Source organism: Sturnus vulgaris, chromosome 14, assembly GCF_052056855.1.
Source record: "Sturnus vulgaris isolate bStuVul1 chromosome 14, bStuVul1.hap1, whole genome shotgun sequence".
In the NCBI taxonomy this organism is placed as follows: domain Eukaryota; kingdom Metazoa; phylum Chordata; class Aves; order Passeriformes; family Sturnidae; genus Sturnus; species Sturnus vulgaris.
The window spans coordinates 16,497,622-16,517,127 of NC_142256.1; the positions used below are offsets into that span (position 1 = coordinate 16,497,622).

At 40.8% G+C, this 19,506-nt stretch overlaps 2 protein-coding genes across 6 annotated transcripts in view; both read left to right on the top strand.

Moving 5' to 3' along the window:
• Positions 1-6,156, top strand: part of GAB3 (GRB2 associated binding protein 3) — an 84,910-nt gene extending 78,754 nt beyond the window's left edge. The window contains exons 11-12 of the transcript XR_015806790.1: positions 4,678-4,749; positions 5,938-6,156. The gene's annotated coding sequence lies outside the window, so the exon portion shown is untranslated. The remainder of the gene's footprint in view (positions 1-4,677; positions 4,750-5,937) is intronic.
• A 1,739-nt stretch (positions 6,157-7,895) lies between these two features.
• The window catches only part of VBP1 (VHL binding protein 1), a 41,810-nt gene continuing 30,199 nt past the window's right edge, over positions 7,896-19,506 (top strand). For all 5 annotated transcript variants that reach the window (XM_088173264.1, XM_088173261.1, XM_088173262.1 and 2 more), the window contains exons 1-6: positions 7,896-8,326; positions 15,773-15,915; positions 17,107-17,182; positions 17,992-18,094; positions 18,289-18,382; positions 18,487-18,598. In XM_088173264.1, coding sequence (XP_088029390.1) covers positions 8,194-8,326; positions 15,773-15,915; positions 17,107-17,182; positions 17,992-18,094; positions 18,289-18,382; positions 18,487-18,598 — 661 coding nt within the window. In that variant the 5' untranslated portion in view covers positions 7,896-8,193. The remainder of the gene's footprint in view (positions 8,327-15,772; positions 15,916-17,106; positions 17,183-17,991; positions 18,095-18,288; positions 18,383-18,486; positions 18,599-19,506) is intronic.

The following is a 19,506-nucleotide window of genomic DNA, read 5'->3' on the forward strand; positions in this document are numbered from 1 at the left end:
TCCAAACCCTCTGAAATGTTTGGAGAAGGGCTAACCATGCCATTTCCTCAAGTGACAATTACACTTCCATAAGTGTGTGCTAATGCCAGCAGTGACTGTCTGTATCAGAACTGCTCAGTGTACACACACACACACACACACACACACACACAGAAACAGAGGTACGGTTCTGGAAAATAAGCAAGGTTTGTCCTGGGACTGTCCCAAAGCCAAAACTGAGCCCTTCCCCCATAAACCATGACTAATCTTCCAAGCCTGAGCCTTGATCCTGAATTTGTATGAGATACCATATTCAGTTCCTGCTTTTGAAAACCCTTCTCATAAATCTACAAAGGAAGTAACAGATCAAACCAGGACAGGCTGGAGTAATTATATTACACCAATTGCATCATATTGTAGTATCTATTCTGTTTTCCCTTAAAAAAAAAAGAATTTTAATGTTAAACAGAGAAGTCCGGCAAAGGAGACTTCCATGAACCTTGGTCAATTGCTCAGTAGACGGAACCAGAACAGCTTCTTCACCAAAAAGAAACTCTTTCACAGAGAACTATTTCAGAAACAAATCAAAAATCGTCTCAAATATGTTGTCATTGACAGCCATACACCTGCAAACAATACAAGGAGCCTAAGGGCAGAAGCAGCAACCAGCTGCTGCAATGGGAGCCACGAGAGTTCTGCCTTTCTGCCTCCCAGCAGTTTTTGCAACAGTGACTTAACTCCAGATTGGTTTTCCTTCCCTGTGGTTACTGCACTAAAAAAGAGAGAAAGAAAGGACAGCAGCACACATGAACCTCTTTAGGGAAAAAAGGCCAACTTCATTGAATGGACAGCCTGTATTTAAAGCATATTACATAGAGCTAGGACAGGACAGTAGCTCATTGGACAATTGGGAAAAACATCCATGGGACCGTACCTCAGGGTGTGTCCCACGGGAAAAACACCAGGTGTTAATCTTTATTATGAATTCCATTCTGTTTTTCACCATATTATCACCTTGGGAGACTTCCTCCCTAACTGAAGCCATAGTTAGCTTATCAGCCTGGGAATGGACCTGAGAGTCAGGAGAAATTCAGGCCTGAAAAAGAATTTTCAAGCTGTAATTCCCTAGCTCTCTAAATGTGTGTGTCCACACTTCCCTTTCTTTCTTTTCCTTTCCTTTCTCTCTTCTCTATACAACGCCAGCAATTTAAAAGTTCAAACTTCACCAGCAGTCAAGTTTGAGAGGCAGAAGTTTGAGATGGCTGGGAAGAGGACAGAGAGCTCCCAGAGCCAAGTCCTGCCCCAGGTCACTGCTCCTCCGCAGGGGCTGAATGGGAGGGACAGAGGAAGTGTGACTTTCTTCCTGCATGTGACAGGAGAGGCAAAAACCAGCGTGTGGCTTTTAGTCCTCCTACACCGTTGAGCATAAATTTCATGTCTGCAGGGGGCTTGGAAAAGAGGCTTAAAAGCCCAGGGATTGTGTACATTTTTTGCATCTTACAGACTCCAAAAACAGCCCTGAGACAGACCTAGGCACTACTCAGGGTCTCTTGAGGTGAGGTCCTGGAGGAAGGAGCTCATGATCTGATCTTCTCAAATTTTGCGGTTATGTAAGGTTTGAATGAATCCAGCTGTAGAGAGTCCCAGTTCTGAAGCTCAATTTCTTATCAAAATTTTATAAACCAGAGAGAGGGAAACATAGATCTTTAAAATAGAAACCAGAAGAATATAAATCCAAGTTGGACAACAGTGTGTGGAGTTTGTTCCTGTCATGTCTCTGTTCACATAAGAATTAGTTAACTAACATTGAAACTCCTTCTGGTATTAGGCTATTTAGATTATGCTGATGCCTTGTTACTCTCCCAGAAATCTCCTCATCCAATTTCAACTACACCTGACAGCAGTAAAGATCCCCAAAACACTCTGCTTTGGCAAAACTCATGGAACACTGGGAGTCAAGAAGAAAGAACTCTTGGTTCTGCATGGAGAAACGCTGGGGCAAGGATTCACTCATTGTTCATGACTGGAGTGCTGAATAAGGAAATCAGCCTCAAACCCCCATCTCAGCCCCCAGGAATCCCAACTCTGCTGCTGCCATGGTTTGTTTCCTTCCCTTGCAGGCAGCGTGAAATCGAAGTGTTTCTCAGACACTATAGTGGTCTGAACTGTGAGAGAAGCAGTCTTGTTTACAGCTCACTCTTCCATGCAGATTTCTTACTGGCCACCAGAAAAAATGCTAATGACAACATTTTAACTCTCTAGGTTTAAACTGGGATTGAACCAGCCTGAATAAATTTAGTTTTATAATTTCAGATCACAGTCACAATATTAAAAAAATAATTTAGTTGTGATTTTTATCTCAACTCTATCAGCAAAACAACACCTTCCAGTAAGGTAGGTTCTGCTATACTTTGGATTTAGTGATACTGAGCAGATTGTATTTATTGACAAACCTGCTGCTAAAGTGTTTGCATTCCCAGAGCTGTAGGTACAGTCAGCCCACAGCACATTCACTACTCGTTGCTAAAATACTCATTTCCCTGGAAAACCATCTGTGTCATTCAGTCATGGCAGAAGCACAGAACTATCCATTCTCTCCATTGCCACTATCCCCAAGCACTATTCATATGCATCCAAGCCTGGACCACATTTCCTGTTTGAAGCCTTCATTACTTATAGTAAACATAGGGCAGCAAAATGAGTGAGATGCAAATTGTACATATAATTTCCACTTTTCACCTTTACTAAAATGAACTAAAGCATAGGTACAGGAGAGTGGCCAAGAGCAAGGCTTTTTGCGTTAGCCTGAGCAGACATCAGGGTCTCAATTCAGGGCAGTTTCCTCCTCCAAGTAACAAGGGACAGGACAAGAGCAAATAGCCTCAAGTTGTGTCAGGGGAGGTTTAGGTTTGATATTAGGAAAAATTTCTTCACCAGAAAGATTGTCAAGCATTGGAACAGGTTGCCCAGGGCAGTGGTGGAGGCACCATTCCTGGAGATATTTAAAAGCTGTGTAGAGGTGGTTTAGAGGTGGCTGCAGCAATACTGGGTTAATGGCTGGACTTAATGATCTTAAAGGTCATTTCCAACTTAAATTATCCTATGATTCTACCTGCAGCCATCCAGGGAGTGCACAGGATGGCCTGAACCCAGAGCAAGTCAAAGTACTGACTGAAGAGGAACATTTGAACTCAGATTTGGGCCTGACCAGCACATCAAGTAAAGACAGGGCCATGGCTATGGGAAACATTAAACTCAGGCACTTTTATGTGGAATTTAAGCTTTCTAAAACAGAATAAAATAAGTGAGTCCCTATGGACACACACATTTAGCGAGCTAAGGAATTACAGCTTGAAAATTCTTTTTCAGGCCTGAATTTCTCCTGACTCTCAGGTCCATTCCCAGGCTGATAAGCTAACTATGGCTTCAGTTAGGGAGGAAGTCTCCCAAGGTGATAATATGGTGAAAAACAGAATGGAATTCATAATAAAGATTAACACCTGGTGTTTTTCCCGTGGGACACACCCTGAGGTACGGTCCCATGGATGTTTTTCCCAATTGTCCAATGAGCTACTGTCCTGTCCTAGCTCTATGTAATATGCTTTAAATACAGGCTGTCCATTCAATGAAGTTGGCCTTTTTTCCCTAAAGAGGTTCATGTGTGCTGCTGTCCTTTCTTTCTCTCTCTCTCTTTTTTAGTGCAGTAACCACAAGTCCCTGCTGGGGGGAGGTAGTACAGAATAGCTGATGTGCTTCAGCTCACACTCTCCCTTATTACAAAAGAGCTTCCGTGTTTAGATAGGCCCAAGGACATGTAGACATTTGTAATGTGTATTTAATGTTTCCATTTCTTCTTTTCTTACTGTTTTGATGTTCCCTCAGGCTTTGAAGATTCAAGATCACTTTTTTTTCCAGAAACTACAAGACTTAAAACAAAAATAAGGCAGCTGGAAATTGCCTGCTGCCAGTCAGACTAAAGAGGTTGTAACTTTTCTCAGCACAGGAAATGTTCAATAATTTAATATCAGTGACCATATATTAATGCATTTATGCCCTTAGGTCTATAGAAATCCTTAATTCAGAACATTACACACCCTGGTTCATAGGACCAGTAATATTTGTTCAGTGTTATTGTGCTTTTCAATGGTATCAAAATAGATATCTCTGCTGCTGACCCTACTTGCCTTTGTTGTTCTCTTTACACTTTATTGAGTCTGGCTGGAATGGAGTTGATCTTCATCAGAGCAGCCCTCATAGGGTTGTGCTGTGTACTGGTATTCCATTTTAATTTTCTCCTATCCCTCCAGCTGAGGAGGGAGAGTGATACAGCTGCTGGGTGGGCATCTGGTGTGCAGCCAATATAACACACCACAGCCCATTTTGGTGCCCAACATGGGCCCAAGACAAGGGCAGCTTTATATGAAGCATGCTGTAGTTGCAGCAGATTATAAATTACAAGGTTCTGTGTGGATCATGGAGTCTGTTCAGTCACTGAGTCCCTATTTTGCTAAGCTTAGGAACAAGTTCCATCCAACTGCACAGGTATCCTGGAATATATCATGGACTGGCCAGAAGGCAGAGAATTTGAAACGTTGCCTGAGGAAGCAGATTGTGCCCAAGAGGCACTACCATGTAATGAGTTATCAAAAGATGGAAAACATTATGCTTTATTTACTGATGGAACTTGTCATGTTGTAGGAAACCTTTGGAAGTGGAAAGCTGTTGGGTGGAGTCCCACATGATAATTCATTGAAGCCACTGAAGGAGAAGGTAAGCCAAGTCAATTTGCAGAATTGAAAGCTACCCTATTGAGCCCTTGAGACTCTTGAATGAGAAAAGTGGTCATACTCTCTCTCTACACTGACTCCTGGGTGGTAGGTCATGCACTGTGGGAGTGGCTACAGCAGTGGAAGAAGACAATGGGCAGCACAGGGTTAAACCCTCTAGGCTGCTGCATTGTGCCAGGACATGGCTGCATGGCCAGAAAACATCGCTCTGGAGATATGCCACGTGCATGATCACATGCCCAAAAGCCATATCATTGAAGAACATGGAAACTATGAAAAAGTGGACAAAACAGTCAAAATTAAAGTAGTTCAGGTGGACCTGGTCTAGGAGCATAAGCACGAGCTATTTATAGCTCACTAGGCCCATGAAACAATTAGGGAGAGACTGAACATACAGATGGGCTCATGATCGAGGAGAGAACCTGACCATGGAGGCCATCACACTGGTCAATCATGGATGTGAAACGTGCTGCAATCAAGCAAGTTAAATCCTCTTGTAAGAGAGGGTGATGGCTGGGTTTTGATATGGCAAGTCCTGGCAATGGACAATTCTGAATAGAGCCACGAAAATTCCAAGGTGAGTGCTACATACTCACCACAGTAGGAGCAACTATCAGGAATGAACTGGGCTGAAAAAGAGTGAGTTTCACAAGGAATTGAGTGACTGTAATGATGACACAAACCAAGCTGGTGTTGGTGCCCAAGAACTTAATATGCTGCTTCTCCTGTCCTGAGCACCCATCTTGAAAGACAGGCTCAAACTATAGCCTGTTCTCGTGGACATTTGGAGGAATAGAGGAAACGCACAGAATGGGAGTGTCTGTTAAAGGACAGGGGATAGTAGTTAATGAGAATGTATAAACCTGTGTGCTGGGTATGAAGATGGTTTAAGTATGCAGCATTGTCCCTGTAAGGCTAGGGAGTGGTGAAAAAATACAGCAATACAGGCTTCATCCAGAAAGCAGAAGCAATTCATTGCAGGAGTAGGCACATTTTTATAAACTGGTTCACTGAACCAAGAATAGAATAAGTTCAGTGGTTTAAGGAAGGCAACACTTCTTGTAAACATGCTCTTACCAAAACATCACGTTCCTCGCACACTCCTCTTATCTACAACACTGGGTGCTAAACTTTGTTATTAATTATTTTCTTTCTGTTTTCCTTTGAGTAGCTTGGGAAAAATCAAACTGCTGTTGTTTTTGGCTCTCACCAGCATCCACACAGCATAAATTAGTAAGAAGATATTTCAGTAGTCCTTGTTCCCTGTGGTCATCTCACAGTCAATAAGGAATATGCTGAAGCACTTAAGAAACGCCCTCTATATCATACAAATATTATGAAAAGACAAAAGTTTTATGTACTAGTGAAATACACAATACTATGAATGCAAGTGTTTCCTGCTTTATTGCTTACATATGTGTACTGCAATAGCAGACGATTGGTATGTGGCAGTTTACCCACATATTTATGGAGTATTTCACTTTAGGGATAATGTAAGCAATACAGTTTTAATCAGCACCCTAAAATATGAGTTGACTGTCAGAAACTGCTAGATTTTTGTTTATAACACTCATATTCAGCTGCCTCCTTTTTACTCTCCTTATTTTTTGTATTTTTACTTCAGAGTAAAAATAACTATTGCTGTGTTCTATCTTCTGTTTGTATGAGAGTTCACACTTATATTAGTGTACTGTAAATGCAGAAGTTAAAAATGTACTCCTCTGTGGAATGGCCTGGGAAGAGTGTTTTTTCTGACTGAGAAGTAGTGGTGCTGCATTTTTTTTGTCACAGTACTGAGTCTGGCTGGGACAGATTTCCCTCATGGCAGCCTTCACAGGGTTTTGCTGCGTATCAGTATCTGGAAAGGTTTTGAGAACCCACCCGTGGTTTGGCTACATGTGAGTACTGCTCTACAGCATCTAGGCTGCAGCTCAGTCTCTTCTCCCAAGCAACAAGTGATAGGACAAGAGCAATTTGCCTCCAGCTGTGTCAGGGGAGGTTTAGATTGGATATTATGAAAAATTTCTTCACCAAAAGGGTTGTCAAGCCCAGGAACAGGCTCCGCAGGACAGTGGTGGAGTCACCAACCCTGGAGGGATTCAAAAGACACATAAAACGTGGCACCACTTAGTGACAGGTTTTAGTAGTGGGCTTGGCAGTGCCGGGTTAAGGGTTTGACTCGATGAGTTCAAAGGTCTTTTCCAACCGAAATGCTTCTATAGCCCCTTGAAGGCTGGGCTTTTTTTTTTTTTTTTTTTTTTTTTTTTTTTTTTTTTTTTTTTTTTTTTTTTTCTGAAAGTAAAGCCCGCAAGAGAAAGAAAACTCATCACCACAAAAACTAATGTAATCGCGTCTAGCAGATGTCCCTGCCCATGGCAGGTAGGTGGAACTAGACTATCCTTGAGGTCCTTTTCAACCCAAACCTTGTGATCTGTGATCTCATCTCGCTCATTCCCCTCGCCCACCCCGCCACAGCTGGGCCCCGCCTCCCCTGCCGGTGCTTCTCCCACCGTTAAATCGCCGTGACGACTCGGCACGTTTTATTTTTCATTCTCACCCACCCACGAAACAAAGAGCCAGAGGGCAATTCCCTGAAAGGAGGCAGTAGCCAGCTGGGGAGTGGCCTCTTCTCCCAGGCAGATAGCGACAGAATAAAAGATTATAATCTCGAGCTGCACCAGGGGAGGTCTAGATTGGACATTAGGAGGAATTTCTTCACATAAAAGGTGATTAGACATTGGAATGGGCTGCCCAGGGAGGTGGTGGAGTTACCGAGCCTGGAGGTGTTTAAGAAAAGACTCAGTGCCATGGTGTGGTTGACATGTTGGTGTTCAGTCACAGGTAGGGGTCAATGATGGCAGAGGCCTTTTCCATTCAAGTTGATTCTGTGATTCTGTGTTGCTGGAGGCGGCGAGTCACAGAGCGCCTCGGCGCTGCGGATGTGGGTCCCCACCGCCCGCGGACACCTGAGGCCCGGCGTGGGTGGCGGCCTCGGCTCCTGCCCCGCTCGAATCCCGCTCCCGATCCTCTCGCAGTCCCGATCCAGCCGGGCCCCGGCCCCGCTCGGCTGCGGCGGGGCGGGAGCGGGGCGGGCGCGCGGTCACCTGACGCCGCGGCCGCCGCCATTTTGTCTGTGAGCGTAATGTGAAAGGGAAAGCCGGGGCACACCCGCGGGTGGAGGTGGCAGCGCCGAGCGGTGCTGGGAGCCGAGCGATCATCGCCGCCGCTCCGCAGAGCAGCGGGAAGAGCCCCCGCGGCGGCGGTGGCCGCCGAGAGGAGCCGCTGAGGCGGAGCCTGGCGAGTGCTCCCGTCGGAGGGAGCCGCCGGCGCCCTTCCTCCGGGAGCCTGCCCTCGCTCCCGGCCGCGGGGGAGCCGCCGCCCCGGCTTGCGGGGGCACCGCGACAGAGCCGCCGCCAGGGCCGCGGCGATGATGTCGGGGCAGTCGATCACCGACCGCATCACGGCGGCGCAGCACAGTGTGACTGGTTCGGCCGTCGCCAAGGCTGTGTGCAAGGCGACGACTCACGAGGTGATGGGCCCCAAGAAGAAGCACCTGGACTGTGAGTAGGAGCTGGCGGCGGGGCCGGGTGGACCCGGAGTAGGAGCTCCGAGCTCGCGGCAGCCCGTCAGCCGGGCCCTCCGGCCACGGGCGGGGGAGAGGGGAGAGCCTGCTGCTTGCACCTGGAGGGGGTTGTCGTGTAAATCTGGGTGGACTTGACTGGCATGATCTCCAGAAATTACTTTCCACGTGGAGGATGTGAGGTTTGTAATACCCTGTCGCGCCCGGGGAGCAAAAATATCCAACCTCATTAGCTGTTCCCGGTGAGAGCTGCCTAGCTCTTGTGCTCTGGATACAGTGTTGTTTATTAATCGGGCACCTGGGAAAAAGGTGTGTTTACTGTTGCAAGCCAGAATTTAATTTTTTAACTACTCTTTCGTTCTCCCTTGTATCCTGTGGACTAAAGCCTTTAAATATTTTGAATATTTCCCGAAATATCATAGTTTTCTGTCTTACGGATCGCGAAACGAGGTAGAAGATTAAAAGCGAAGGGAAGGGCGACATTGATCAGTGCGTTTCTTCTGATTGAGAGTATGTTGCCGCTAATACGTTTAAACTTAGTGTGTTAAAACTTCTTTCTCTATAACAAAAGATGCAGAGAGTTACCCCTGAAATCTGCAGAAGTATCAGTGGTGTTGCTCCGCTTCAGGCTTTAGTAACAGAGTAGCAATTGGAGTTCCTGTCTGACTGCTCAAAAGTGCACGAAGTACGTTCTCCAGCTCGTAAAAGCGAAGTAAGTGCGTGTGTGTTGCCATTAAAGAGAGGAAAAAAGGCTTGAAGCCTTTTGCTGGTTTCTTCAAAGACAGTCTGGTAGTTTTGCAGGATTCGTACAAGTTGATGGTACTAAAGGGGCTTCTGGTTCAGGCTCTCGGCAGAAGCGTTCTGGGTTATACTGTTTGAGAATAGTTGGGATGTGTGACCCCGGGACACTGGTCTGCTCGTATTGGCTTGTGTGGGAGCTTTCGGTGTGGTTCAAACAGTTAAAACCAGCCAAATATATATTTCATTTGTTATTGATCTGAATGTGTGGCATCCAGCTACAGTAGTGAACATTACAGCTGTTGTGTTGAAATTAAAAGCCTTAAAACTGGGTAACTGATAACTTGTTTTTTAAAAATGCCTTTTTAAAGTTACCTTATTTGTCCTGGTCTGGTTCTGCCTGTGGTACAAGTTAAATGAAGTAACATTTGAGTCCAGAAATGGCAACATAACAGGAAGCCAGAAAGTGGTGGCAGTTTGCTCAATAGTTTGAAAGCTTCTGAATCCTAAAAAAGCTAGTATGTTGTTTGAAAATCTTATTGAAATAATGTCATCTGCTATAAGTCACCCTTACAAAATAAGAAAATGGAACAATTCTTAACTTGAGAATACCATAAACTGAGACTGCCTTTTGACTAACAAATTCCTTTTAATCCCAGGCTGTTTAGAGCTGTCAGTCAGTCTCCTGACCATCTCCTTCTGTGACAGATGAGTTCTGTATTCTGGTGTAATTCATTTGCTATGACTTTGGCATGTGTTGTCACTTGGTATCTGAAGGAGAGGAATGCTTTGGTGGGGTAGGGAAAAAAAGATGTCAAATATAGAACATTAAATATGTCTGTAAGGGGTTCGAAAAATCCCAGTGAACATGCTCCTGTCTTCACTGAGCATACCCAGGACTGCTTTTGAAACATCCACAACCCTTTGAGTAGCACTTCTTATTTTTTCACTTTTGCACAAGATTTACTTGTATTAAATGTGGGCAGGTAGATATGAAATATTGTAATCTCTGGAGGAAAAAGACATACAGTATGTTTTTCCAAGACACTGTGCAAGTGCTTCCCAATTTAAGTACATTATGAAGTTGAAAATATAGCTTGGATTTAATATAAAACTCTGGTAGTTGTACTCTAGTCACTACATGTGTATGTCATTCAAAATGCTACACCATCTGGTATTATTTGTAATTGCTGCTCAGGAAAAAGCTTTACCAGGAACGGTTTTTTGAGAGTTGCTGCAGTTGTATCAGGGATTGTGGAGGAGTATCCGTTTGTGTCCTCTGCTCAGATTAATTCTTAAAATTCCCTTACTGCCAAGTTTCCTCTGCAAGAAAAACTGTAGTATTACAATATAAGTTTTTATAGAAAGGTGTTACATATGCAGGGTCTGAACTAATATTTAAGAGTCTTGCGGTTTGTCTGACTACTAACTGCTGAGTAGTGTAGTCATATTTTACTTTAAGAGTGAAAAAACACCCACAAAAAACCCACCCAAAACCTAAGCAATGTCAATGGGCATACTTGGGGACTTAACCTTTAAAGTAGGTCATGGTGTCCTAAATAAGTAAACAGATCTATTTCTGTAGTATTTTGTAATATTTTCAGGTAATATAAAATGTTATATAGAGTCTGATCGTTGCTCTTAGTGGAGCACCAGAAGGTCTTGTCTCTTCTTTCTCAGTGTGCATTCTGTGACTTCCTCAGCCTTCACAGTCTAGTTTGCAGCAGAGTGGGGCTGTTATGCTTTTGGAGGCAAACCTCCTCTTGTCTAACTACTGAAGATTTACAAGAAAAAAGAATAAATTAAAGCTGTAGCCAAGCTGGGAACTGGCAGAGTAGACTTGTGTGTAGACCAAAACTTGGAGAAAACAAACCCCTAAATTAATTGCAGCTTAAACAGTAATGAAAAAACAGTTTCTGTTTAACTTGTATATAGCCCACTTAAGAAGCACAAGGGAGGGGAAGGGCTAATCAAAACTTAAAACTCCCATATGTATACAAGCTTTGGAAACCTTCTAAGAAGTGGTAATTCCGGCGCTGTAATTCTGGTACTGCCCACTCTTTTGGCAACCAGAGCTTTTGACTGTCAAATAAATGCTGATGCAGTGTGGTTCTTGCAGAGATGTGTAAGTTGTGATACAGAACAAAGGCATTTTCTTGAACTCATTACACAGACCAGTGCCTGTCATTCATTTGAAGTTCTTCAGCAATTTGTGAAGTTTTTCAATACAATACCTCGAATGAAAAAATAGTTAATATTGTTGGGATCTATAAATGGGGATTGTATATAGCTTTTCTTAAAACGATTATGGGCTGTCTGTCCTGCATCCTTGTTTAGTGGGGGAGTGGGATGGAATAGCTGAGTTGCTTTGCTTGTGGTAAAGTAACTCCAAATTCAGATTTAGCTGTTACTCTCTAACTGAAATTTAAAGATTGCTCTCAAAACATGCACTATGAGCAAACAGTTGAGTACTATCTTTTAAGACTTCCAGCAAAAATTGTTACATTTCTAGGCTACATTGAGAAAGCTGGCTGAAGTGGCTCTGATGTTTTACATTTTTATAATGTGCCATCTATGATGCAACTTTTTAGAAGAACATGTATTTTTTTAAGACTGCTGGGACTGAGGAAAATGGTCTGAATTCTTACATTCTGTCTTAGGGAAGTTTCAGTCCTGTGACAAAACGGAAGAAATACATTATGTTATGGTTGCCTTTATCTTATGTATTTACAGCTCTCTTGAGAGAGATTCTTGACTCAAGAAAATCTTTTCCTCTTACTTAAAAGTTGAAAAATATGTCAGTTATTGTTGGTGCCTGGCTGAGAATTTTCCAAAAACCTGATGTATATTTTATTTTGTTTTTAATATCTGGATTTGTGCATGCTGCTCTCCAAAGAGCTGTATAACTTCATAGATAATGTGCCAGTATTTCAGATGAGTTCTGGAAATGAAATACTCAGTATTCTATTAGGCAGTAAGATTTCCAGAGCTCTTCCAGGCTGCTTGAAAACCCCTATGGTAGTCTTCTGGCTTAAAGCTGTTAGATTTATTTATTTATTTTAATTTTTTTGTTTGGTTGTTTTTTTTCCTGTGTGATGTTAACATGTTTCTAAAGTCCATTCTAGAAATAGCACTGCAGATTCACTTGCAGTTGAAATTATTCCTCTGGGTAATTGGCAGAATCCTTTGAATTGCGAAGTATTTAGATAAGTATTGTGATAAGAAAATTAGCATCATTCACCCTGTGCATTTCATTGCAGTTTTTGCTGCCAACATCCATGTTACCATTGCCCAGCTGTCAGTCTCTCAGGTGCATGTGTTCCTTTATACTTCCAGATGTATGGGGATAATAGCCTTTTCCTTCTGTGTCACCAGCTGTAATAGATCACTACAGTTGTCTCTATATAGATACTCCTTTTGCAGACTTAGAAGAAACATAAAAAGAAATGCAAGTGCCATTTCTCAAATATGGGTCTCAATTGTAGAATTAAAATATAATACCAGCTTTATTTTTATTGCTAGCTGTAAAATAACTTCTAAAATTTCCCCAAGCAGCCTTATTGAAGTCTTGAAGTAGCCTTATTTTTAAACTTGTTCTTTTGCAACATGCTCTTAAGAAAGCCCAATTTTAGTCTATAAAATGCACTGACATTTTTTGCTTAGTTTAGTATTTTTGAGATACATTTTGTTTGTCTAAGCATGTGTTCTTTGATATTGGTAACTGTGACTTATGTGCTTGGGTTTTGAAGTAGATTTTGGAATCAAAGACCATGCTATGCTGAGTACCCCCTGTAAAAATTGTCTTCAGGGAAGCCAGTGAGTGTTGTCTTCAGCGCATGTCTCGAGTCCATGGGGCTGGCAGCTCACTCAGGCCCTCGAACCTCAGCCATGTCTTGAATTAGACTCCTAGTGGCCCTTCCTATGTGAAGTATTTCATTTTTGGTTGCCTTTTGAAATGGACAGACACGTATCTTACACAGAAGTGCACACACTTGAGAATGAAACAATAACGAAAGAGCTTCTCAAATACAGCAGAGTTCTGTCAGCTCCACTCTGTTACTGACACTTGACAGAAGACATCTGCATGATTTCTTGTGGAAGTAAACCTTTATTCTGGTATAAGCCAAAACTTGTTTTATGGATGTGGGGCTTAAGGAGAGTTCACCAGTTAGAGCACTGCATGCAGGTGCTAACAGTAGTATTCCTGTCACATTGTGCCCGAGCAGCACTGTAACAACAGTCAATAGCAGATGCAGACATTAGAATGTGCAGAGGATCTCCCAGTGTTAGCATCATCTCGAGGTCTGCTGGAACATCTGCTGGGAGACTTTAGCTTGAGGGAAGGTGACAGTACAGAAATGTCTCTGGGGAGCACTGGCAAAATACAAATGAAAACAGCTTGGCTAGCTTGACTGGACAGCAGCAAGATTTTGGTTTTTAACCTGGATATTCCTTCCGAGTTTCATCTGTTATTTAATAAGCACATTTAATATTGAAAAATCGTCAGTAAAAAATATGACTTGCTTACTGGTTATGTGAAGCAAAAGGACTTTGTGCTGAATTAATATTTTTGATAGGCTGTGTGGTCTTTGACCTCAGCAGATAATGGAACTTCTTTAACTGTTGCCTAGTTTTATAGGTATTGCTCTTGAAAAGAGTTTGTGAGATTTTTGTTGGTTGGTTTTTATAAACTGAGAGTAGGACTGGTTATAGTCCTATAACACTTCTGTAGAGGGTACAGACACATCAACTGCTGCGCTTAGATACTGCTCAGTGTTTTCCATGTATTTCTATAATACTTGATTATAAACTGATTGGATTTAGGAAGACTTAGTTGCCCTAGTGTGTTTTGAGAGAACTGCTTAGAAATGTCACAACAAAATTCTCATTCAATTGATGAGGCTGTTAAATTATAATTTAATATTTTTTCTATGTTTAAATTCTGGGGCTTGCTTCATTATATGGGACAATAATTGCCTATAGACTGTTTGGACTTCTAAGTTAAAATATTTCTTAATTTGACAGAGCATCTGATGATATAACCATGAGTAGGGAGCAGTAGCTAACAGATTACTTGGGTTTTGAGCAAGTTCGCATTTGTAAATAATTGAAGTATACTCAATGTACAAGAATACTACTCATCAATAAGGTTTTGATGTATAGCTTGCTTAAAGCTTCTTTCTAGTGCTCTTCTTTTTGTGCAGTTATTTCAGCATTTTTGTGTGTTGCTAATAAGAGTGAAAGTTTTAATCCCAGCTTTTATGTTTTGTATGTATTTGGAAATCTCTGACATCTGAATGAAATTAGTAACTTATTATAACTTGCATTTCATAGATTTTTACCTTGATGAGATACTAAAGTTCTTTACTCTGTCAAAATTACTCTGGTTATTAAACTATTTTAAAGAGCAATCCTTAATCAAAGCACTTTTTCCTTAATAAAGCAATCTTTAGTTCAGGTCCATCTGTAATATACTCTGTGCACTAGAAAGATACAAATTTTAAGTGCACTATTTCTGTGAAATATTTTGTCTTAAATTATCAATGTATGAGCTCTAAGTTGCCGTTTAAAGTGCTTATGATGGCACAGTCTGTCCTCTCCATGCTGCTGCTAAGGCAGAGCAGTTGGCTGTTTCAGTGGTGCCAACACTTCAGAACTCAGTTGCTGCCCGGCTTCCCAGGTACCTGCCCTTCTTCAGGTCCTTGTGCAGACAAGCTGCACAAACAGCAATGGGCTCTGCTACCAATGGGCTGCTCACAGGCTCAGCTTAAATGAGAGGCCACAAAGGAAGCTTTTCAAACCAGATGTTTGTTTTACTGGCCTTGACCAGTCCTAAGGGTGTACTTTGATCACACCTGAGCCAAATTTAGCACAGAGAGAGAATAAATGTCTGATGCGCATGTCTTGAGGTGGTTTAGAGTAGTCCTGGATTCAGTTCTCTGCTCTTTTCTTAGCAAGTACCTTCTTTAGCCTTCTCAGGCAAGTGCTCTTGCCATGTGTCTGCTGGAGCCTGTTCTGGTTTTGTACTAAATTAAATCTCAGGCAGAGTCTTAAACCTCTCTGTCTCTGACCTCCCGAGTTAATGTTCTAGTATTGAGTTTATTGTCAGTCTAGGACACACAAAGCTTTTTTATATTTTAGCCTGAGATATACCAATGATCCATCACAAGTCTACTGAGTATTTTGTGATGGATCATTGGTATATCTCAGGCTTTAATATAAAAAAGTGTGACTACCTGGGCCTAGGTCACAGTGGCAGGGTTGTGCTGCCTATTGATCTCATGAGGTTGGGATGTCTCAGCTTTTCCTTGCTTCTCAGATTTTCTTTTTTTTTTTTTTTTTTGTTAGATTGAGTAGCTTTGGGCATTGAGCGTCCAGAAGGTTGCTCACACCGGCTTTCAGATACTAATTTGGGCTCCACTTTAGTGGAACAGGTTATTTATTAATGAGATACTTGGACTCCATAAAATTATTGAAATGCCTTTGAAGTTCATACTTGGAATGTTTCAGTAAAATGTAGTAAATCTGAGCAAGGAGGATAAAGGAGCTCAATTATTTCTTAAACAAAGAACTGAAGTTAATGCTTCCAGTATGAATTCTCAGTATAAAAACCACAAAATAACCTGTTGATCCTCTGAGCATGTAACTCATTGTAATGCTTTGATTTTTTTTTTTTCCTTTGACTTAGATCTAATACAGTGCACAAATGAAATGAATGTGAATATTCCACAGTTGGCAGATACACTCTTTGAGAGAACTGCAAACAGTAGCTGGGTTGTAGTGTTCAAAGCTCTAATTACAACACACCACCTCATGATGTATGGAAATGAGGTAAGACATGATTCATTCTGTTAAAGCTTACTTGACAGCTTTTAAAAATTGTCTCAATCTGTAAAGCATTAGATATACACTTCAGTTTTTCAAAGATTTTGTTTTTCTTCTGCTGATGGCTCTGAAGTATTTGTCCAGAGGAAAGAAAATATTCCTTCATTATTTCAATACCAAAATATATCAGCGTTTGCAATTTACCTGCAGGTATCTGGATTGGTCTGTGAGGAAATAATGAGTGACCTTTCTAGAATAAAGGCTTGAAAACTTCTGAAGACCTTTATTTCATTAGGGTAGTGCTTATCAGTAAGAGCACAGCAGAAGAGTCTTGTTAGCACTCCATAAATGTGCAGCCAACCTAATAACAGATAAGAATACTTGCTAAAGGGGAGACGAATATGGTGACTAGAATATTAGATCTTGCAAGACATCATCTAATTGGCTGAGTCTTCAAATGTTGTTGCTGTTAACATTCCTCTGAAACATCGTCCTACTGCATTTAATTCACTTAAATTTTCATCACAGTTTATTAAAAGCTTCCTAGTCAATAACATGGAGTTAGAAATGCAGCCTCTCTTGCACAAGCCTTATGTTAAAAAATAAACTTTGGTCAGGTGACAGCCCTGAACCCGTGTGTGGTCATTGACCTAAGAAATTATTGTTGACCACTGGTAACTTCGAAATTATGATTCTTAAAAGTGCTTTCCAGCCATTAAACTGCTGTGAAAGCTTGGTGTTCCTCCTCTCTGCAAAGCTATGTGAACTTGATTGAAATGACCTGTAAAACTTAGTGTGCTCTTCACACTACAGCAGTTGAACTAGGTCAAACTTCAGGAGTTTGGATAATGCAAGGAGTATTTTTGTTTTGTGTTTTCCAGCTTGTCTGTTCTAAAGTACAAAGTTAAATAAGCAGCTTCCTTTAGGATTATTAGTATTTTAGTATTAGTACGTTATTCATGAGCAGTGATGTCTGTTTGTTTAGTTTAAATTTATATTTTGCTCAATCTAGTTTTGGACTTCAAAGGCTTTGCTAGTAAGTATTTTCAGGTTTTCCTCTAAATTTTTCCCTTTTAACTAATTTCTATTGTAGATGGAGGTTACTAGAAACAGTTACAAGATGAGTGTAGCTTGCTTGTCATATGCTTCTGTTTTGACTCACAACAATTACATTCTCAACTTTTTCTTCACCAACAGCGCTTTATCCAGTATCTTGCATCCCGGAACACTTTGTTCAACTTAAATAACTACCTAGACAAAAGTGCCATGCAGGGTAAGGATCTTTCACTGAAGGAAATAACTGTACTGATTTTTTTTCTCTGTGATGGTGCATGTGTCAGTGCATACCAGGAGCTAAATTACACTTAAATGAAAGAGTGTTTTGATTTTATTGTGTGAGACATCAAAGAATGTAGACATGAGTCAGGTGAGATTGAGTTACCTAGGTGAGTGCTAGAAATCTGTCTGTAATGTATGTAGGATTGCACACACAGCTGTAAATTTTACAAAGTGAGCTATTGATGCTCATTAGAATAAACCTGATGAATTATCAGCACAATAATAATTTTTGTTGTTACATTTTAAAGCCTCAGGAGTAAATATTTACTGTTAGAGTGCATGGAACGGTAACTAGGATGTGCTGTATGAATAAAGAGAACTTTTTCAAATCTCTGATAAGTCCTTTACTTGCTAGTGATAGAACACGTTTTTAGGTCTTTATGTGGGTTTTGAGGGATGGCAGATAAGTTACCAAACTTCATCATTTTACTAGGAGTACATTTTTATTCTAATTTCAAGAACATCTTAACAAGAACTGCTTGGTGCTTGCCTAATCTTTTATGCTCAGTTCTTGTCTAATATTTTAATGTGTTTAGATGTTTGTTTTCATAATTGCAACAAATGCTTTCCTAATCTTAGCAACTTGGGAAGAAACTAACGTCACATCTCAAGATCCTGGGAAGTGCCTAGGAAGGACTTTTTATGCAAGCTAACATGAAATAGGCTAGTAGGAGGACGTTCTTGAGAAGAACTGAAAAACTGTACCCCTTCATAATGTCTAACTTACAAATGCTTAACTTTTAGGCTATGATATGTCTACCTTCATTCGGCGATACAGCAGATACTTGAATGAAAAAGCACTTTCATATAGACTTGTAGCAGTTGACTTCACCAAAATGAAAAGAGGGTAAGACTACTACTGCTACTTCTGTTTGATCCTTCCTGTTGCAGGGGGCAGGACAACGAGGAACACAGTTGTTCTTGAGCTTGTCATAGAACGGTTTTCTTCTGGCCCTTTGAAACAATATTGTATTGTTGAAACAATACAATGTGAGGTGAGATCTCTGTATCTTATGTAAATGTGTGTGTTCTACTCTGTAGGATAGATGGAGTGATGAGAACTATGAATCCTGAAAAGCTTCTGAAAACCCTTCCAATAATACAGAACCAGCTTGATGCACTCCTTGATTTTGATGTATGTACTTTAAACTCAATGTTAAGTAACACTCTCTCATTTTGAAGTGAGAGTTTCATTATTTTGTTAAATACTAATTTACTTTCTCATTGCTTTCTACACAGGCAAATCCAAATGAACTAACAAATGGTGTTATAAATGCTGCCTTTATGCTCCTCTTTAAAGATTCCATTAGACTTTTTGCAGCATACAATGAGGGGATTATTAATCTTTTAGGTATGTGAGAATTTTTTTAGCTTTTGAATTTTGTGAAAGATATTGAGAAAACTAAAGAAGACAGACAATTTCTGGCTGCAGTTTCTTAAAAAATTCTCTCTGCTCTATTGTTATTAAATTAAGCCTATCTTAGTTTTAGTGACCAGGAGCATAGGCTTACACATCCACTTCTACCTGGAAGAATACATCTTGAAACAAAGTGAAATGAGAGGCTGATTGGTGAGACTTAAACAAAAATACCATGAAAGTGCAATGGATAACCATTGCAATTGGACTGTAAGGGTTTGGTGAGATATGTGGCGTTTTGAGTATTTAATACACTCACAGTATGGCTGAATTCTGTTTTCCTGTACTTTCTTTAAAACTTAACTGGTCACCTTTGACTGGTACCTGAATCTGCCTGAGCTGATGAGATGAAATGTCGGGAATTTTTTTAAAAGGGTGATAAGCTCCTAGCAAAGTCTTTTCATTACCATTTAAGCAAATTTATGAATGAAACCATCATTTTGTTCTGTTAATCCATTAGTTTTTACTCGGTGCCATATTTGTAAGTATATAGTGAAAAAAGTGAAGGATGTGGTTGATGCTCCTTTTGGTAGGTCAGTTCAGTGTATGTAGCCACTTCGGTATCAAAATGTATTGATAAAGGGTCTAAAAAGGTAAATAAATACCAGGAATATTTTCAAATGATAACATAATTTGTCTCATTGCCAGCTAATAAGCTGACTTTTTGAAAATATTCACCATAATACCTAATTTAACAATTTGCACTGATTCACATCCATGTTTAATAAATTTTTGCATTATAGTCTAATACACTGAAACAGAAAAATCAGTGGTTTTATATTGACTGACTTATGAAAGGTTTCAGGTATTCCTGTAAAATCTGAATAGTTTTAGTTACTGCT